Source organism: Vanessa tameamea, chromosome 6 (genome assembly GCF_037043105.1).
Source record: "Vanessa tameamea isolate UH-Manoa-2023 chromosome 6, ilVanTame1 primary haplotype, whole genome shotgun sequence".
NCBI classification, from domain to species: Eukaryota; Metazoa; Arthropoda; class Insecta; order Lepidoptera; family Nymphalidae; genus Vanessa; species Vanessa tameamea.
The window spans coordinates 8115504-8137051 of record NC_087314.1 but is presented as its reverse complement, the minus strand read 5'-3'; the positions used below and the strand labels follow the sequence as shown (position 1 = coordinate 8137051).

Here is a 21548-nt window from a genome sequence, read left to right as displayed (position 1 = left end):
ACGACTCAAACCAATTTCTATGTCGTTCATATTTCTCATTTATAACATACTTATGTAAACTTTATATGAACGTTATAAAATAAATATAACAACATAATATTTTATTACCAAGCGCTCTTCTCATTTTCCTTGTTAGTAAGTTGCAGCCGTGTGAAGTCTGGCCGGTTCGCTGGTATATTATAAAATAAGACTGTGTTCCATATTTCAGATTTCTATATTCATTAATGTTGGCAGTGTGTGTGTTGTAATAGACTTAGGATAAACGATTTTATACTAACGTTGTAGCGGTTGAAATATAATACTAGCTTGTCAATTTCTGACACCGTTAATCTATCATTGGAAAGAAAAAATAGCAACCATCGATCAACAATATACCTTAGTACACTGCTGAATCGGTCTTTATCATGAACTCGTAGCTACACATACGTTCCATAACCATACTATGGTAACATTCAATGAAAAATTATTGATACAAGCCATCCTTATTCAAAGACCTTACAAAATTAGTATTTTAGACGCTATAAGGATATATTAACAGTAAAACTTGAAAGCAATATTTAAAGGTCTTCACAGACGTGAGTGAGACTGGAGAAGTACGAAATGTCAAGGGCAAAACGACGTCAAACGATTCCTATTATCTGGATGTTGACATTTTTAGTATATTAAAAAAAAATCTAATTCCTGTAAAATCTCTTATAAATCACTGTACAAATCGTGTTTAATTCAATTTAATTAATTGAATTAATTAATGCCACGTGCCTAAACAACTTTAACTCGTTACAGCCATACTTTTGATAAAACTATTTTTTAACAAAATATAATTTAAGGACCTATTAAGGAATTTGTTCTTTCTATTCTAATTAGTTTTTATTTTACTTACGCTCATTTGATTTTAATACTCAATATGTCTACTAAGAACAATAAGTTAATATTAATTGTAAAATTAATTGTAAAATACAGTAGTTACTGTATGAAAATTAGTTTTAAACTTGACAACGCAATTATCGTAATTATGCACCTGGGGACAACCCACGTAGATTACGTGTGGAGTTGTTGACTGACTTTGACATTTCTACCTTTGAACTACTTCACACGAACCAAATCAGTCTCGAGTTTCAATTTATTTGCAAAGCTAATTTGAGATGATTACAAAGATATTGAATAAAATAAATCGTTACATATGATAATAAATCTATAAATAATCATGGGGAATAAACTAACGATAATTTTTTTGCTCATTCTAAGCATTACGAAGAAAGTAAAAGTTGCGTTACCTTGCATAAGGAGGCGCTGGTTGTGGCCATAAAAGTAGATCGATTACATATACTCAAGTTTAAACATACAAACAAAACGTGTCTCAAATTGTATAAGTCCATCTGATATTACGTTAAATAAATAACTAATAAATAATTAATAACTCGTAAAGAGTGAGTTAGCTATTTAGTTCATATTAACCATTACATCTTGCAAAATACATACATCGATTTAATAGCAACACTATTTAGTAAGATCGGTCATTGGAATGTTACAAAAACAGACGGTTCTACGTGAATACAATTTTTGATACAGTTTTACGTAATAAAAACGTTCCATGTAAACTGACTGGTGGTAAAAGCGGGTTGAGTGCGTTCCGATGTTGCGCAACATTGCGCAGCGCTCCGTCACGCGTCAGACGCAAATGCTTGCTATGCAATTCTGTATTAGACTCCAGATATCCTCTTCAGAATATACGACCGACATGGTGCCAAGAATTACAGCTTAATTTGTACAACGTTACAAGTAGGTCGCAACCTTTAGGAATTTTTCCTCGCATCGGTATTTGCCTACCTGATCTAGATGCTTAATTTAATAAGTAAATCTTGAGAACGAAAAGCAGAAGAAGTTTTGTTTATACTAAATTTACTATCGTTCAAAATTTTAACATTTGAAGGTATCCTTTTCCCTTCTGTATGTCAACCGATTTTCTTTTTTTTTGTTTGGTAGCTATTTAAGGGCCACAGATTTATCGATAAAAATAATTGAATATAAGAATAAAACAGCGAAATTAATCAATGAGAGACCATAGGGAGTTGTCATAATTGAGAAGAAATCCAAAGAAACATTTCCGGTAAATGCCTAATACTCAAATACATACCTACTCGTATGTAGATATAGAGGCCTACGCGAACATTAAATTAATCTTACGATCAGCGTGCGTCTAAGGAATTACGGCCTTGGTTAAAATAAGGTATAGAAAACGTTACTGCCCTTGGCTTACAGCAACAACGATTTGCAGCGATGCACACCGCACGCCTGTACATGCCACCTACAAAATTGTGCGTTTCTCATCCAAGTGATGAATCATTATAATAGTGTTCGTGTAATCAGACGTAATATCTGGTCATATGATGACACATACCTATTATAATAATAAACAAAAATTATGATTGATATTTGGTACGATTTTTTTTTTTTATTTAATGATACATTTTTACTGTTTTTTATTATGTAAATGAAATATACACGGTGTCAATGTACTTGCCCGAATTTGTTTTCTCCTAATACGACTAGGACTATTGAAATGTTTCAATAATCATATTTTAAATACTTTATCAATGATTATACAGTTTCATAGTATTTAAATGAATTGTTGTAAATATCTTAATACATTTACAGATTAAAAATGTGTAATACAATTTAGATTGGTTCAACATTAATAAATATAATGTAATTTGTATTATATTTTGATGTATACTTCTACATAAGTCATCTCACACACACTACGACATCTCGTAAGCACGAACGTCACTCATACTAAAGCACGCCGACAATGTAGAGCGGAGGGGCGCGTCTTCGTCATTGAATAGGTCTATAACGGTTTTACTTATAAATATTGCCTTGAGACCGATTCGTTGCTGCGTCCTTTTCTGAAAGATGAAAGAGAGAAATCATTTTCCGCTAAATAACGTAAATGATGCAGATAAGAGACAATATTTATTTTTAATTATTCAGTTATTAAATCGTTTTTTTTATTATAAAGGATATTTATTAATCGATTATGAATATATACAAAATTAAACTTGTCTTTGCTAATTTTTCTAATTATCGGCCACAGACATAGAAATTTCTTTTCGATATTTAATAAGAAGACATAACTTCTCAAAGAAACGCAATGATTGTCACTTTCTCTATTGTTACGGTTAAAACACCGTAGCAGAACAGCGCAGACATTAATTTGCGTCTTGTCCGTATTGTACTCAAACGTTGACAAAAAATAAAACATGCACACACACAAGCGTTCTAACACCCACCCATATCTAATCACAACACAACTCTGTACTCAGTACGACTCTAACTAACGGGCTCCATAGCTTCATTAGTTTTGAAAATAATAAAGCAAATTGAATCGATCTTGTATAAATAAATATTATTATTATTAAAATATAAATAGGTAATTAAAATTCGTGATATTTCTCATATTCTGACATATATATTGCTGCAATTAGACTAACCGTACCAATATTATGTAATCATACAAATGATTATCGGCTCAGAACTAAATAGAAGTAATAAGGTAATGTTACCTAATTATAACTCATAGATCAGGAAGATGTAATCTATTCGGCATCTTGAAAGGAAAATAAACCTAAAATGACTTCTCAGTCACGTTTTGACTGATGTTCTCTTGTCAATATATAAGTTTCACTTAGTTATTAATATTAAAACTATTTATTTATTAATAGTATTTATTAATATTATTAATATTAGCTGTCTCCCGTTACTCCAATATATTTATTCCGTTGAATATTGTCCCACAAATACTTTAATTGATTGCCATCCTTGTCGAGATTTGATTTGACATAAAGATCTGACGTAAAGTCCGGGGTTATCTCGTTGTCAAATTTAATAACAATCACTTGGTGGTGGGCTTTGTTCAAGCCTGTCTGGGTTGCTACTACCCACTCATCGCGTATTTATTCTACCGCCAAACAGCAATTCTGAGTATTGTTGTGTTCCGGTTAGATGGGTGAGTATGCCAGTGTAACTTCAGGCACAATTCTAAGGTGGTGGCGCATTGACGATGTTAGGAGTTGTAAGTATTTCTTAAAGCGCCAATATCAATGGGCGGAGGTTAATATAATTATTTAGTAGTCTGACGCTCCTTATCTGTGAAATCGCTTCCGATACATAATTGGGAGGTTAAATTGATTTACCTACCTTTAAAAAAGGCTTAACTCACAGCATTCATTTAATACGAAATATATATAAAATAATTTCACTATTGTATATACAAGTACCAATATTGTAGACTGCAAAATTGATTGAATATTCATCATAAAAAGCTGTTTGGAATATATAACATTGGCTGCTCTGAGCGGTGTCATCCGCATCAAGAGAGTCTTATTGTGATTTTATATACCATAATATAACCCTTACACATTACTGAGCTATGTTATTCAAAGAAAATTTTCAAATTCTACAGATAAATCATGAGACATCGCGTTAAAAAAAAATCAAGTTCATATATAATATATTTTATATGTAAATAATTGTCAGTGTTCTCTTCTTCTCTTTTATCCCGGCTCTTCGTCCTTCCCATAATTGTATTATGATACATTGTAAATGTTAAAATGATAATAAAACGATTCATTTATTTACTCCATTGCACACAATTATGTTAATATAATATGTACTCATATTATGACTTTGCATTTTCGATTATGTAATTGTATACGTATTTCCGAAAATCTATGTAGGTACATGTGTCATATGTTAAGGTCATAAGAAATTAGAGTTGAGATTTACCTCAGATAATGTCGTCATCGTCAAACAGAATCGTTCACATTTGTAAAATGACGAAAAATACACCCGGTAAAATCCCAGAACATAATACAAATTCTAATATACCTACAGGTAATAATAAATATTTTAGGTATTATATTAAACGTGCGAGTTAAAACGATGACTTCATTATATAATTTTAACATAATGTGTCAACATTTTTACGTAATTATTATATTTTTTAATATATTTTTTTGTTGTTTGTTTTATGCAATATTATAAAAAATAATAATTAAAATTGTACAAAATATTCCTTAAAAGTCGGCAAAGCACCTTGAAGCGCCTCGGTGTTGCAGATGTCCATGGGCGATGGTAATCACTTTCCATATACACATAACATAAAAAAATACCATCGATTGTTATTAGTTAGATGTACATCGAAACAATATACTGCTTAAACACAGGCACACTCGCTATTCTGTAACACTCAAAATCCTCTAGGTTAACAATCCGATATTTTCAGACGCCGTTCAGGTGTAGTGCCAGCGCCTTCATCTGCTTTTCATGTTCCGACAATTTCAAAATTTTCCTAATTACGAAAATCTTTGCATAGTATACAAAACAACTTCTCATTGACCCGACACGAAGCTTGAACCTAGGACTTCTGCGGCCATATAAGCTAGCCACCAAGACTAACTAGGCTTTTTATGAAATTAAGTTAACGGGTATTCTATCTACTCTTAGGATTTATTTGTATTTAAATCAAACTTATTCTTGACGCTCAAACATCGGGGCACATTTCAATAACATCTAAGTTTTCCCCCATTAGCTATAATTTACATTATAGATAATATATGTATTTAATTATTATATTGTAATGATACAGTAAACAATTGCATAAACAATAATTCGGAAGAGCCGTGTCGGTTAAAAAAATACATTTAATGAAAACGATTAGTTTACGAATGGCCACCAAATAAAAGGTCATGGGAATTGATTTAGTGTTGAAACTGTGAATATCATCAGTAAATAATGACAATATAACTTTTAATTACTTAACGTAATGCAGGAACATAATTATAACCTGTGTTAAGGTAGACTCACGGCAAAACGTGAGGAGCGCTTCACGAAAGCAATAAAACTCTCTAGACAAGTACAGATAAACAATATCGAGATACACTTTTGATATTTATCTTGCCCTCAAATCTAGCTGCCATCGCTATTCGGGATTTTAATCATAAATATTGTCTCACTGAGTGAAACTGTCTATATTCTGTTTATTAAAATGCGAAATATTTTATTTATCCTCTAGTTCTCTCGTAATGGATGAGTTATTGTTATTTTACTGACGGAAGGATGTATGAGGCAGCTTAATTATAAACACAGAAGTCATTTCGATCTCACGGTTAAAAACGTCTATTACGATTACGTCTGATATTGTCAAGGACTTGCGAACTGCTATCGTCATTAGAATGAGAATGTTTAACAGGCGCGGCGTGTCCTCCACATATTATTTCACTGACATATTTTGTCAGATATCCATTTTTTGCGAGAAAATAAAAATCGACATCATCTCCGTATAATATAAAATGTTCTTCCAAAAATTTTTCGTTCAACGTGAGATTTAGATTAGTGTAGTGCGCTTTGATCAAACTTGCTTAACTTGAACGCAATCTAAATTATAATAGTTAAAGATATTGAGTGAAGGTTTTATCAGAAGGTAAAGTTATATCTACTATTAAGTAAATTACTCAGTCCCTTAAATATACCTTCATTATTTATGAACCAATATATATTGCTTATCATCAACGACGAGATAATTCTTCTGGGGTATATAATTATATTGCACAAACTAACTCTACGCTTTTTTTTGTTTTTTTCCTTCCCTGTCATTATTGACTTCATACGATACATATAATAATCGCACTAGATTTCAAATACATGTCAAAATTTAATTACTGCCCGTCTATTCAACTCCACTGTTCTCTTTGTTCTTCTAAATTATAGACTCGCTACTTAATAGACATTGATTTACTTGCATAATATCATATTAATACTTGCATCTATTGTAAGACGGTTGAATAACCGAATGTCGGTTATTTACTTTACTCAAGACCTGTTTAAACTGGTTTTAGCCAGCACAAAATCAATCTTGTAATACGATAATGATTGAGTCAAATTTTTCATTGTTGCTTTATTTTTTAGAATTGAAATTACAATAAATTAATGATAATAATGATTAAATTAATGATATATATTATATTTAGGAACGAGAGAAGCGCTAATTATTTTTATTTTGAATAGTTAATTCGAAATCCAATATGTTTATTGAATATTTTATTAATGGTACCTTTTGTGGGTGTGTCATTTGCGCTTCATATTGTAAAACGTATGCTTGTATTACGACATCGTAATGAAACATCTGACCACATAACACATTACGCAAATCTTTGCAATTAGATAAATATACTGCTAAATACAATACAAGACTTCTTTTAGAATAACTTAAAATAAATCGTGTTATTACACACATACGTCATCGCGATTCGGATGATTCATTCTCCAAATATAACCTTTTGAAACTAGTCAAACCCAGATTGAAAAGACAAATTTATTCAGCAAAGGTTAGATGATCTTCTGTTAATATGTTATATAATGACTAGTCTATGGGAACTTTTCTTTCGAAATTGCATATAAGTTCTAAATGCCATTACTGGCATTGCTATATTTGGACCTATAAATGTTTATATACGACAATTATGTATGAAGTAATATAAACGTAGCAATTTTAGATTTATATGAAATAACGATATCCGTCGATATAATAACGTTTTATTATATCGAAATATATGTATATTTAATAACTGCTAATATTTATTTTTTTTCTGTCGAACGCAAAGTTAACCTTCCTGGGCATGGTATACGTTTCGATAAAAAGATTTCACAATTATTTTTGACTTACATTACATACATACATTAACCGTCTGTAAATTTCCCACTGCTGTTCTAATTCCTCCTCTCCCTTTGAGGAGAAGGTTTTTGGAGCATATTCCACCTCGGCGGTGAAGGAAAACATCGTGAGGAATCCTGCATGTGTCTAATTTCAAGGAAATTCTGCCACATGTGTATTCCACCAACCCGCATTGGAGCAGCGTGGTGGAATATGCTCCAAACCTTCTCCTCAAAGGGAGAGGAGGTCTTAGCCCAGCAGTGGGAAATTTACAAGTTGCTAATGTAAAATGTAATGTAAATATTTTTCAATTAAAATCAGCAACAGTCCCTAATAAAAATTTGCTGTCTTTGACGTTCTTATAGAATATTCTTAAAAGAAAGTGCGAAGCCACCTAAACCGGATATTTTCTCTCCGACAGAACAAGACAGGTCAGGACTTCGGGTAATTACGTCAAATAATGACCTGAAAGACATAAAACTTAGAACAGATAGTAAATATCAATATTTCTAATAAATATCTATTTTTTATCTGCGTAGATCAGACTCTCGCAGACGTTTATTATCAAATTCATATGGACCTTTCATATTGTAATAAATTACAGTTTATGAAGGGATCTAAGTTGTATAATATGTTTATATGACTTTAATATATTTTCACTCAAGAAAGTTAATAAGGTTGTGGGTCTTTGGTTCGAACCCCGCGTCTGTCAATGAACAGTTAAAGGGTTTTCTGTCTATAAATTCTCGGTAAAATATCCTCGTCATTTTAAATAACGTAAAGCCATCAGTCTGAACTCATTCAGGATTTTGAGAGTAGGGGAATAGATCCCTGGTTTGCACTCACTGGTTTTGGTTTGCGCATAAACTTGAGTACTATAATGTAATTTGCATGAGTGACTATTCTCCGAATATGTTCATAAAAAAATGTTCTTCGAATATCGTTGCTGTAAACTCCAAGCTCTCAAGATCTCGACCAAATAATTCGCTAAGGCAGCTCCCTTAGTAATCTTTAACTAAATTAAATTAGTAAGGCCGATATCACACATACAGTTTATTTCCATAAATATAAAAGTTATACATTAATAATTTGCTCAGATTAAATAAAAAAAAAATCTGTATAAAAATATAAAATACTTGGAATTCCATTATTATACAGATATATATTTAAAGCAAATGTTTTCCTTTTCGCTCAATGTTAACTTATATGAATATCTCGTCTACTTGAAAGAGCAACGGATACAGTAATCAAAGTAATTATTCTGACGTTTATGTGTGAGTAAACAATAAAAACTTCTTAGAACGAAACAGGAAGTGTCGCGGAATTCGACGAAGGCGGTAGACGACCGGTAGTTCAGTTACAGGGCTTTTTACGCTAATAATGTTATTAGATAAAGATGCTATCTTGTGTCCGTGAAAACTGACATTTGGTTTTAGCTAGAACACAAAATCTAGTTAATTTGAAGGTAAAAATAAAGACAAAATTTAATTGTATATGAGTTATGTATATGTGACCCCTGTGTGTGTAATAGTGCATCCGAAGGTTAATTATAAAAACGATTAAGCTGTAAAATAAACTTTACCTAACTTTACTAGAATGCAATTACTAGCCCAATGCGCTATCCGTCACGAGTTCTTATTATTCTAAGAAACTAATTTTTGAATAAATTTAAAATTTATAGTTTTTATTGCCTTAAATATATACATCCTTATTTAAATGCATTCTAAAACTTATAAAAATTAAAAATAAAGTTGCAACATCTAATGTGACCTTCAACTGCATTCCGCATCGTGTCATCCAGGATACAAACTATTTGACTAAGGGCAACAACCTCGACAGTCTCGGCTAGACAGGCAATCAACACTAATTATAATTTACTTAAAACTGTCGTATGCGGAAAAGTTAAAGGTATACATTTTTTATTTGTATATAAGAAATAGCAAAAAACAAATATATCTATAATATCTGTCTTCACTTTTAGGTTTTTTTTTTTTATGTTTAGGTACAATCAGATCCAAAAATCCAATTAGTAAATATACTTTCTTCTACGATTAATTGAATTTGGAAATTCTGAAAATGAATGAAGTAATTTCCAATATTTTACATAGCCCAAGTATGAGTCTACAGAGAATATAAAAATATTAATATAGTAGACATACAAATCTATCACCCAATATTATAATATATGTTAAATGATTATCCATATAAGACCAAATTCCTAGATATTGACATTATGCCCACTTTGGTAGTCTTTAAAGTATGTGGATAAAAAGTAATAAGTAATTGTATCCTGTTTATTTACGAACCGGTGACGCGTAGAACTGACTCACTGTAAATCACATTCATCTGAATGTAGAGTACACATTGTCACGACATTCATTCTACGCATTCACTATAGAACAGTTACCGTTTTCACTTCTGTAAGGAATAAAATACGTAAGTTTTTCATTTTATTCGCTTATAATGCAATTATCTAGAACTGTTCCTTTTGAAACGTATACATTAACTGAAATTGAATGAATGTTGAAATAAGAACAAATGTAATTTACGTTATAAAATGTACCATAAAAGAAATAACAATCGAATGCGCTGAGTGTAGGCGGCAGCGACGGTGTAATTGATAAGCATAATCAGTGAATCAGGCCTGGAACAGACTACATAAACGGTAGTTAAATGATCCTTATATGGCTTCGATATCATTTGGCACGCGCGCCGTAGGTCGCTATTAACGCAATTGTCTTAAGGCGTAGGCGATCAATTTTTCGAGATCTTACGTAAATAAGCTTAGTGCGACGTATTTAAATGTTTTAAAATATTTAAAAAAAAACCATAAATGCGTACATTTAGCAATGACAGTGACTGACTTTTGTTTCTGTATCAATGAATAACAAAATACATATGTATGTATTAAATTTTAAGCTTTATAATAATTTGCTTACCTTTTGTGTGATCATAAAAATCATTATACTTATATAGACTGCTTTACAATAAGCTAGCATATTAGATAGATAGTAAGTAATGCAAACTAGCTTAAAATTTATTAATAACGCGAAACTTGAGACTCATCGAAATTTATTTGAAATGTGAATGACTGGTTGCTAAATAAAATAATCAACATTTCGACTACCGTTATATTTCCCTTATAGAAATGTTCATTAGTTATTATCATAATGAAAGTCTTATTATGAAATGGGATCGATTTCGTGACTATCCGTCAATCGACTCACATTAAGTAAGTAATGCTATGTTATATTTAATACAAATGCTGTGCACTTTTACTAGTTATTTAACCATTTTAATCACACAGACCAAAAAAACACGGAAATTGATATAATTAATTCAAGTTATATTAAGAAAAATATCTTCGGAACGAGTTGAAGTGCAAATTTTATAAAACCAGCATTCCGTCTTACGATTTAAGTGTTTATTTTACACTTACATCACTTGCTCTACAATGATGCTCTTTGGCCTTAGTTCGGAATATTTGCTGTTTAAAAATTTAAATCAAGTCATCTCGTATTAGAACTTAATATCTGTATATAAATAGATGAAGAGTTCAATGCCTCTCTCTTACATGTTAGTCAAACGATTTGGTTTTTTTTTTAAATTTGGAATGAAGTGAAGAACATTTTTCGAAAATGCCAATTTATATGCTTCTCTCAATATTGATTATGTATATTTCATATAATGCTATGCTATTATAATTTCCTTTAATATTCATATGTGTTATTTATAATTTAGATGAATCGATAGACATCCTCTTATTTCACGTTATGTAAAACTCATCAACGAATTCTCGATGTTATGCGAATGTAGATGCTCTAAATTTTAGTACAGTAGGCTTGTTATGTCTGTATATTTATTATAACGTTGTACCATACAACTTTCTTTTTTGATTTCGTGACTATTATCTAAATTAAAAATATAAGATTACGTTATAACAAAAAGTTTTGTAGATTGTTTTGATAGTTGACACAATAAATAAATAGATATTTGAATTTAAAAAAACACTATGTACGACACCAAATAAAATTTAGTATATAAATATCCTGTATACCACTATACTAAGATATTGTCAACGACATTTAAAATGCAAAGTGGTAAAATTTTATTTGCAAGATTTTACTTAAAATTAACTAACAGATGAAACAAAATAATAGCCTGTAAAAGACTTTCAATTATCAAACAAGGTATCAAATTATTGATATGAACAGTTGGGTTCATTTAAATAAAGTTAAATGTTCTATAAGTACATCACGCAATGCCAGTAACACAGTGACCGCTATGCGCCTGCGCCAGTCTGTACCTACTCGTTGAGTTGCTGACATAACGGACTCGCTCGCTTGCCCCGTTACTCTGTACCTTAATACGTAGTAATACTGTAAGTTGTGTTTATATTTTTGCACAATGAATACACGAAACAAAAAACTGATACAGAGCCAGTTTGACGAGTATTTAGAGTTCCTTGCCATTGATTCGCGTATCGATAGATTCGAGTCATGATAAAAAAATATAGTCATATATTCAAATTAAGATCATATTAAACATGTTTTGTTTGATTTTTGGCACCACATATATACAGAAAATAAAAAAATAAATAAAAAAGACACATAAAATAATAATAATATCTTTCAAATACTTCAAACAGTATTCATTCTACTATTGCTCCATAGTAATAGAATTAAAAAATGTTATCACGTCGACCAGCGAAAAATGGAAAGTCTAGCTCAATTTTCACTCGTTGATTCGGAAATACTTTTAACATTCTTGCCATCATTCCACAAAGTCATGTTTGTACAATTACTTACTTTCCAAATTTTTATATATTTTTACTAAGTTTCTCAGAAGAGCGTCACAATTATTGTAATTTTTTGTTTATTGTTTTAGTTTATACGTTAGAGCGACTAAGAAATTCGTAACGTTACTTCGAATTTCTTACAAAATTTAATATTATAACTGTTCTTCAATTTTGTAAAATATAACAAAAATAATATAATTTATCATGAAATGTCAAATGACAACTTTCTAAAAAAATCGATTTCTGCGAAAAGAAGATTGTAACAGACGAATGCTTGATTCTATAACAGTTTCGTTTTTTCGTCAAGTATTTTTTTTTTTAAAAACACCTTTCTTTTTATTCACTAATCGATGGATTCCCTAAAAAACTAAAAACAACATCATTAGAAAACAATTTTTTTGATTGTTTTAAGTACCTAGAGAGACAATAGTACAAGAGATACAATACAAATGCTATGAGCTTTATAAAAAGCGAACTGTTTACCTTAAGATTAGTAGGTACACCCGTAGCACGGAATAACACGGAGTAACACTGCCAACTTCATACCTCCCAAGTGATAGGTACTAAGATTTTTTTGACAGAAACATCACTGGCCCAACCGTATTTGGAACCAAGGACGCATAATATTCATCTATATTTTCAATAATCTGTATTTTCTTCTTACTTACGTACCTATTGTAATTCCAATAAAATAATAAATTAGACAATCAAGAATCAATCAAGACAGCTAGCACATAATATCTGGGTTAATCAAGAACCGGCAAGTGAAAATAAATAACACGAAAAAATTATTAAAATTGTACATTTCCATAATTGTGATGCTGCCTGAAAATTAAAGCGCGCAGTTTATAGACACGTTAAAATAAAGTAAATCAAAATAATATAAAAAATACTTCATAAGAACGACCAACGTGTCTTGTGTGTATATGAAAATCATTGTTTTTTCTTTATAAGAAAAATAACTGGTAAATGGCCTTTGAACAACAAATAACCTCCAGATCTAAAGTAAACTCCATTTAATCAAAACTTTTCAAATATAACTACCGAAACGATTTCACATAGTAATATGTTTTTAATCGTATCTGCTTTGAAATAAATCAAGTTAAGACATGAGACAAATTGAATAGTGGAAGTTTATTTTACGTTTCGTGTAGATCATTGAACATTCTCTCGTAGCGTAAGCACTTGTGAAGTTTGTCGCGGTGCTCCAATTTCGTGCCGGTCCACTGCTTCGGCCTTATGAGGAAGCCACGCCCTAGGACAATCTGACACAACTACCACTAGAGCAAAAACTTTCACAATAACAAATAATCACATTAAATTATATTTATATGTTTACATGATTTTTAAATATTATAAATCTTTTGTTTCTCAGCTCCATAACAGTATAAACATTAGATACCACTCAATGCTTTTAGCCATTGGTGTCCAATATCTGTAAAGTGGCTTCTTTATATAGTTATTATTTTAAAAGCAATCACACTAAGTTTGATTAAGTGTGATAAGTAACGCTTTAATAACACATAAAGCAACAAATATTTTGTTAATTTAAACTTTTAAATCCACAATTGCTTTTATAAAATGATGAAAGATTATTTTAATGATTTATTAAATACATTTTAACTAAGACTTGCATATAAGTTCTTTAATTAAAATAGATAAAACATATTACATTATTGTATAATACTATATCTATTTTTATAACAACAGGTTTATTTTTAAATATAATTAAATTAATATCAATCCAATTATAATAAATCAACATTTTGTTTCAAATCTTACTAACACTTAATGTAATACATAAAAGTATTGAATGTTTCTTAACTTTCGTAACTTAATCACACTCTAAATTAAACAATTGTACTGAATACTGATTTAACAAAAATATGTCGTGGAATCGAAAATGATACCTTTACTTAATTAGTACTCTAATTAAAAAAATATTGTTCTTATTTCAAAATTTTGCCTCGCATAGCGGACAGATAAAATATAATAATAAAATATGTCGTGTTACGTTTAAGACAAAGTTACATCATGTATCATCATAATATTAGTCTCGTTTATTTATTTAACATAATAAGAATATTAATAATGCCGTTCACTTTCTGATTATAGTGTAGTTTTGTTGAACTAATACATAGTAATTTGAAAGGCATTACATCACCAACTAATCGCTCCCTAATCCTCTCAGTTTAAACGTACGATCAACATTGCACTACTGTTGTAGCATGTGGCTATAAAATATGATGCCACGTCTTATTGTAATTAAATTTTCAATTTATTAGAACATTTTTTTTTATGATGTAAGTAGGCGGACGAGAAAATGGGCCATCACGAGCTAAGTGCTTACCACCGCCCGTAGACAATGACGCTGAAAGAAATATTAACCATTCCTTACATCACCATTGCGCCATCAACCTTGGGAACTAAGATATTATGTCCCTTGTGCCTATAGTTACACTGGCTCACTCGCCCTTCGAACCGGAACACAACAATACTGAATACTGCTCTTTGGCGGTATCCATACGCAGGTGGGCTTGCACAAAGCCTTACCACCAAGTAAATAAAACGAACAAATGAATAGCTTAAAGATTATATGAAAGCATTGCGTTTGCTTCGAACATAAACAACAGCAATTTTGACGATAAAGATCGTTGCTATAATCAAGCGTTTATATCAAGTGTTATACAGTTGTTATATACTTAGCAGAGCAACAAGAATATATTTTTAAGTCGATCGTTTATGAGATATTATAATTTAGATAATGACATAACTATTTTACAGAATCATCAATCTCTTCAATTTAATACATTATCACGGATAAATTTAATTTAACTTGCGAATTCGCTGGACATTTCAGTGATGCTATGAATCAATCAACCGTGCAAATACACGACACAAGGGATTTCGCTTAGTTCCCAAGGTTGCTAACGCATTGGCGAAAGGTTTGCTTTAATATTTCTTATATTGCCAATGTCTATGGGCGGTCTGATAACTTCAATATTACATATTTATTTTAAACCTTTTCTGCTAATGAAATGACCATTTAAGTTTTACTATTTGGACCAGTACTAATTGATACATTACGCGATTACTCAAAAAGCGCTTAAGAAAAAAAAAATACTTTTTTGACATTTTGTTTTAAAATAAAAATCCCAAAATAAATATACACATTTCTACAATTTATACCAATTTTGCTAATGATTTCCTTTAACATTAGTAGTATTTGTCACTTAGGTATAATAAATTTATGAAGATATATCGATAAACATATAAGAGGAAAGCACATGACGCTTTCATTAAGATGTAGCACATTGTGTACAAGGAGCCAGATCATTATCATTTTTTCGTAAGTTACTTGGTTGCCGTTAAATATTCTTAATCTACTAAGAGCAGCGTATAATTGCCCAAAAAAACTTAAACTTACTTAATAAGAAGTTTAAGTCAACTTCTAATATATATATGATGATTTTATTTAGAGTAAAACACTCGCTTCCATATCTAAACATAAAATTAAAAGAATAAAAATAAAACCGACTTCAATAATTTTAAATATTTAAGCATATTCACGTGTGTTAATTATAAATTATGTTATATGTAACGCTCTATTATTCGTTTCTATTTGCCATTCACCAGGCACTGAATAATTATTAAGAAATATTGAAAAACGAAAAATGAATATTTAAAAAATAATAATAATAACACTGCGACCTACTTCCTTTACTATTAACATTGTTAAAGTAGAACACTTTTACATCAAAATGTTTAATTGTTTTCTTATGCAATTTTGAATGAGGCATATCGGAACAATTCATTGTTGATGGCTAATTGTAAATGTCGAAAGGCTGTTGTTATTTTATGATGCGCGTGCGAAAATTCCGAAGCAGCTATTGTTAAATGGGATATTATCGCTACGTTATATCAAGCCCTGTTATTAGAATGCAATACAAGTAAACATTGATTACATGGTGAATTTTTCAAACAACTGCAAACCTTAGTTATTATACCTATACAGTTTCGACAGTCACAAAATGTCATATAAAAATAATGATGAGTGGTATAACGTATTATTACAATCATATAATATTACTATTGATGTAAAGTATTCGAGATTTTCATTTTTCGGGACTAAGAAACTAAAATATAAGATTTTATAAAAATATATATTCAGGTACAGGTCGATCAATAAAGCGGATAAAAATTCTTCCTCTTAAAATAAGAACGCATTTTTAAATAAAAAAAGAAATATTTGTGCGTAATTATAGAATTTTTAAATTCATTTTATTAATAAATTAATTTAAAAAATGAAATAAAGATTAAAAAATAAGAGTTTCGGTAATTTTTACGTCTTTTATTACACTATTGATAGTGTGACTATAATACAAAGAAATATTGGCTAGAATCACGTTTTATATTTTAATTAATTAAATCATATAAGTATATAACATTAATTATACATAGGTAGGTGGGCAAGCAAAAGTCACACGCGATGGTAAAAATCAAATTTGCCTTTAGATATTGACGGTGCAAGAAGCACAAACATTTTTTTTTATCTGTGCCTGTAGTTACTCTTAGTCGATCAGAACAGTCAAAACATTTAAATAACGATTAATATAGAAAACAACATCGTATTAAAATTAAGTATTAAGTTCTATATTTAAGTACAGCTGAAATCTTAAACACTGTTATCTCTAGGACTTTTGTATAATGCAATTTAAATCCTAGATACCAGTTATGAAAAACTAGATTTGAATTAAACTGTTAGACTTTATTTTGTTTACAGTTTATGTGCCTAAATAACTTTAGACAAATAATTACAGAAATTCAGCGTTTTTTTTACCAAGTAGGTACAATTAATGTTACGGAATGAATTTTCCTAAGTTGCGTACTTTTATTTAGTACGAGTATAAGGCCTCAGATAATAAATTGAAAGGCAGGTGGAGCTTACATTGGGGCCTGAGATTACCTATGAAAATAAATAAATCATCGGGATATAATTTATTCAATTTAATTTATACGATAAACTAATAAAAGTATAGGTGCGAAAATCTTAATATCGTAGTAACTAAATTCATAACACTAAAATGTAACAATTTTAATTTAATGCTGGTGAGCAATAGATTAATACTTTACATTTAAAACAAACACATAAAATTTAAGTAGGTATTAGAATAAATAATGAAAATTATTCCTACTCCTCAGATTATATTAGCCTCGGTTTTTGATTGTGTATTCGCTTTTGTTGCATTGCTATAATGTTCCGTGCGGTCTAATAAAATGCAGACATTTTCTTTTAGAATAATATGAGAAGCAGCCAGTACTTTTATATTGTTTTTCTAATATGATATTAAACTCGTTGCATCGTTGCACTTATACTGGTTTCAGTGTGCTGAATAATTTATATCTCGATCATTTATTTATTTATTTCCATAACAAATCTCGTGTCATAAAAGTTAATATTTTAATATTCACATGAAGCCGACGACAGAATCCAGTTTAAATAAAATAATTAATTTGTAATTTGTTTTCTTTCAGATGAGACGGCAGGCTCGGATCTCAGCCGGCGGCACGCTTGTTGTGCGTTCCGCCTCTGCGTTACAAGGTGAATAATACATTAAACATTTTCGTACATCTTCGTAATTACAACAAAATTATTTAAATAAATTTTACTTGTGCACTTTTTTTATTTAAAGTTTTGGACTCCTGACTATGTGAACACCTTTTTGTATTCCTATTTACGATGTAAAAGTCAATAATCTGTAATTGTTTTCATTTTTTTATTTTACAAGATTACACATAACTATGCGCACCGGCTGAAAACCTGCGTCGTAAACTTAACATCTCGTTTATGTCAAAATATTGAGTATTTTTTTGTATCTAAAATAGAAATATTTTATTTGACACTACAATTATTTAATAGTTTTTTTTTCTCGTATTGCAGTTTGGCTGTGGTTGCTGCTTTTTGTATTCCAAAATGAATTTCGGATATCAAGGTCCATTAAACCAGGGGTAAGGTTCCTTATCTTTTATATAACTTGTATAATTATTAGAGAAATTAATATAAATATATAATAATTAATAGCTAAATGTATATACATATATACTAGCTGATGCCCTTATTCTTAGTACTTCTCCTTGATAATAACACAAATATGCCAACTTTCGAATAACACAAATATACCGCCATGCATTTTATATACATTTTATAAAATACACATACATAATAAATAACAAATATTTATTATCATTTACAGTATTTGGACTTCGATAATCTACCCGAGACTAATTTCACTTGTACCGGGAAGGTAATCGGCGGTTACTACGCTGACCTTGAGACCTCCTGCCAGATGTTCCACGTGTGCACGGTAGGACAACAGGATGAGCCCATGGATATCAAGTTCCTTTGCCTTAACGGCACTGTTTTTGATCAGGTATTACATATTATACTATTTTTTAATTTATAATGAAATATTGATAGTATCATATGATAAAAAAGTATTTAACACATTACATTATATTAAAGGTAAGTACATATTATTGTATATTTAAATACTATTTCAGGAAACACGAGTGTGCGAGAGAGTCGATGAAGTAGACTGTACAAAGTCTGAAAAGTTTTATAGTCTAAATTTAGAATTATATGGAAGCACGGCACCGCCAATTATACAACCAGACCAAACGAAACCTCCAGCAAAACCAACAGAGCAATCACGTCCACAAAGCAAACCTAGTACGACAGACGTTTCAGAAACATATGCTAATGATTCACCAACAACACCTGAAAAAATTATAAATCTATCGATAGATATTATTGATTCTACTGAAGATCCTATTCAGGAAATAAAAAAGAATGATAATAGGAATTCAACAAAATTTTCATTATTTCCATCCAAGCAGCAAGAAGGAATAAATGATGGTATTAATTTATATTAAATTGTTTTTCCCTGTATTGTTCGATAAATGCCAATTAATGTTATTGATATATTAAATAATTTAATTTGTATAACTTTACTCTGAACAGAATATGAAGAAGATGAAGATGAAATCGACGAAGAAAATTCAGATTATGAAGAGGAATACTCTCATCCACTAACAACAACAACTATTCAGACTATTACAACAACATCAACAACAACAAAGAAACCTTTGACAAGCACCGTATTACCGCCCCCAACTACACGACAAGCAACTGTACCACATTTAATATCGTCCCCATCACCATCTATATCAAGTTTATCGCCTTCCATTCATTCATCTTTCGCACCATCTGTATCTCCTTCATCAACTTTAGACCCTTCTTTATTGTCTCCCCAAGAGTTTATCTATCGTCACCGAGGTCCTGGATCTGAAGCCATTTCCTTTCAACGCCAAAGTTTTCGGCCAGCTGATGGAGTTTACATAACTCATGCACCACCGCAACAATACGATCATTTTCAATATGAATCCTCTAGAACTGCGCCAAGACCTGTTCCTCGACCAGTGCCATTTGTTCAACGCCCTCAACCGACGCCATTTCGCCCTACTACCAATGATCCACGTAATCAGCTTTTACGTCCTGTACAGAATACTCAATCGTCAGAAAAACTAGAAACTTCCATTAAACATCGCCCCCAATCATTTCCATCACATTTACCTCCTCAGCCACCATTACCCTTTAACCCTTTCTACTACGATCGTAAACGCAGTGATGATTCAATTCCTGAGAATGAATCATCTTTATCAGCAAGATCAGTAGCACCACCAAATGTAACGGAACGCCCTTTACCCAAACCAAAAAGTCCACCTCGCGTAATAGTTACAGCTAGCGCATCTGTAAGTGATAGCAATGGAAAAAGGTTAAATTATACAGTGGGTAATGTGGTCAGTGCTGTTAAACCAATAGTGCCGATAAACTATGACGAAGAATCAGAATATATATTTGATCCATTCTTTCTCGATGTGCCAAAACTTAAAACGCGACGAAAGACAAGATCTAGTAAATATAGAAAGGTTGTAACTGTTCCTGCGCCTGCTACTATACCAGATAAGGTTTCATCCGTCAAAACTACCACTACAACTACTTTCTCCCCGGTGACATCACGTGCGACTACTACAAAAGTTACGTCTTCCAGTTCTACTACTACATCAACAACTACCGCAGCTTGGAACCCTGAGGACTATGTAGATGATAATTATGAACCGCACGCATATATTCCACCTGTTCCTCCTTTAGCAGTTTTAATGACTCACGACAATATAAATTTTAAAAAACAAGATAGATCATCACTGAATGATGTAATAGCTGGTAATAAAGTCAAGGAAATTAAGTCGGAACACAACCGTAATGAACAGCCCAAGCCAACGACGTCTGTGGCGCATACAATCTCTAGTCAAAGTGTGGGCACTGAGGCTACGGTGCCGGTCACCTCACCGACTCCTATCGAGGCGCCCGCCTGCATCACTTCGCGCTCCACTGACTGTCGGATTCGTGCCTAATATTTAGCTCACTTAACTCATAGATAAGTAGAAGCATATTTAAATAGATAGTTAAATTTAATAAGTTCAGATGATTGATTGCCTACTTCTGCAAAATAAAATAATGTTTTTGTAGTTGTAGGGTATTTAAATAAATATTAAATAAAACGAAATATACTTTCATACCTGAATATTCGCAAATTTAAATATTTATGTAATACTTTAAAATTAACTACTTCACATAAGTAGATAGAAAATTACTTTCAAAAATAGACCTTTATTAATGTAAAACTTCTTTTAATTTTTATGTTTTTTTTTTTAAATAAATCTTGTAAATATGTATTTTAAAATAAAGAATAAGTTTTTGATAATTATAATCTCTCTTTTTACCAACCTATAATCTATAATAATCTTTGAAAAATATTTAAACTCAATTGAGCCTAATTTAAAAATTATTGAAAAAAAAAGTTATTTTCAAACATTAAAAAATTGTCAGGCGACATGTAATTTTATGCCACATTTAGTTGATGTATTGATGACATAAATCAAAAATATAATAAGCCAACTTGAATTGGAAGAAAATAA

The 21548-nt window shown here is 30.8% G+C and overlaps 1 protein-coding gene across 3 annotated transcripts in view; it reads left to right on the top strand.

Moving 5' to 3' along the window:
- LOC113393195 (mucin-2-like) overlaps positions 1-21334 on the top strand; it is a 47509-nt gene extending 26175 nt beyond the window's left edge. For 2 of the 3 annotated variants that reach the window (XM_064215127.1, XM_026629955.2), the window contains exons 3-7: positions 18045-18111; positions 18451-18518; positions 18764-18940; positions 19071-19425; positions 19531-21334. In XM_064215127.1, coding sequence (XP_064071197.1) covers positions 18045-18111; positions 18451-18518; positions 18764-18940; positions 19071-19425; positions 19531-20984 — 2121 coding nt within the window. In that variant the 3' untranslated portion in view covers positions 20985-21334. Of the gene's footprint in view, positions 1-10128; positions 10148-18044; positions 18112-18450; positions 18519-18763; positions 18941-19070; positions 19426-19530 lie in introns of those variants that run through there. The other variant, XM_064215128.1, reaches the window with a different exon arrangement.
- The last annotated feature ends 214 nt before the right edge of the window (positions 21335-21548 follow it).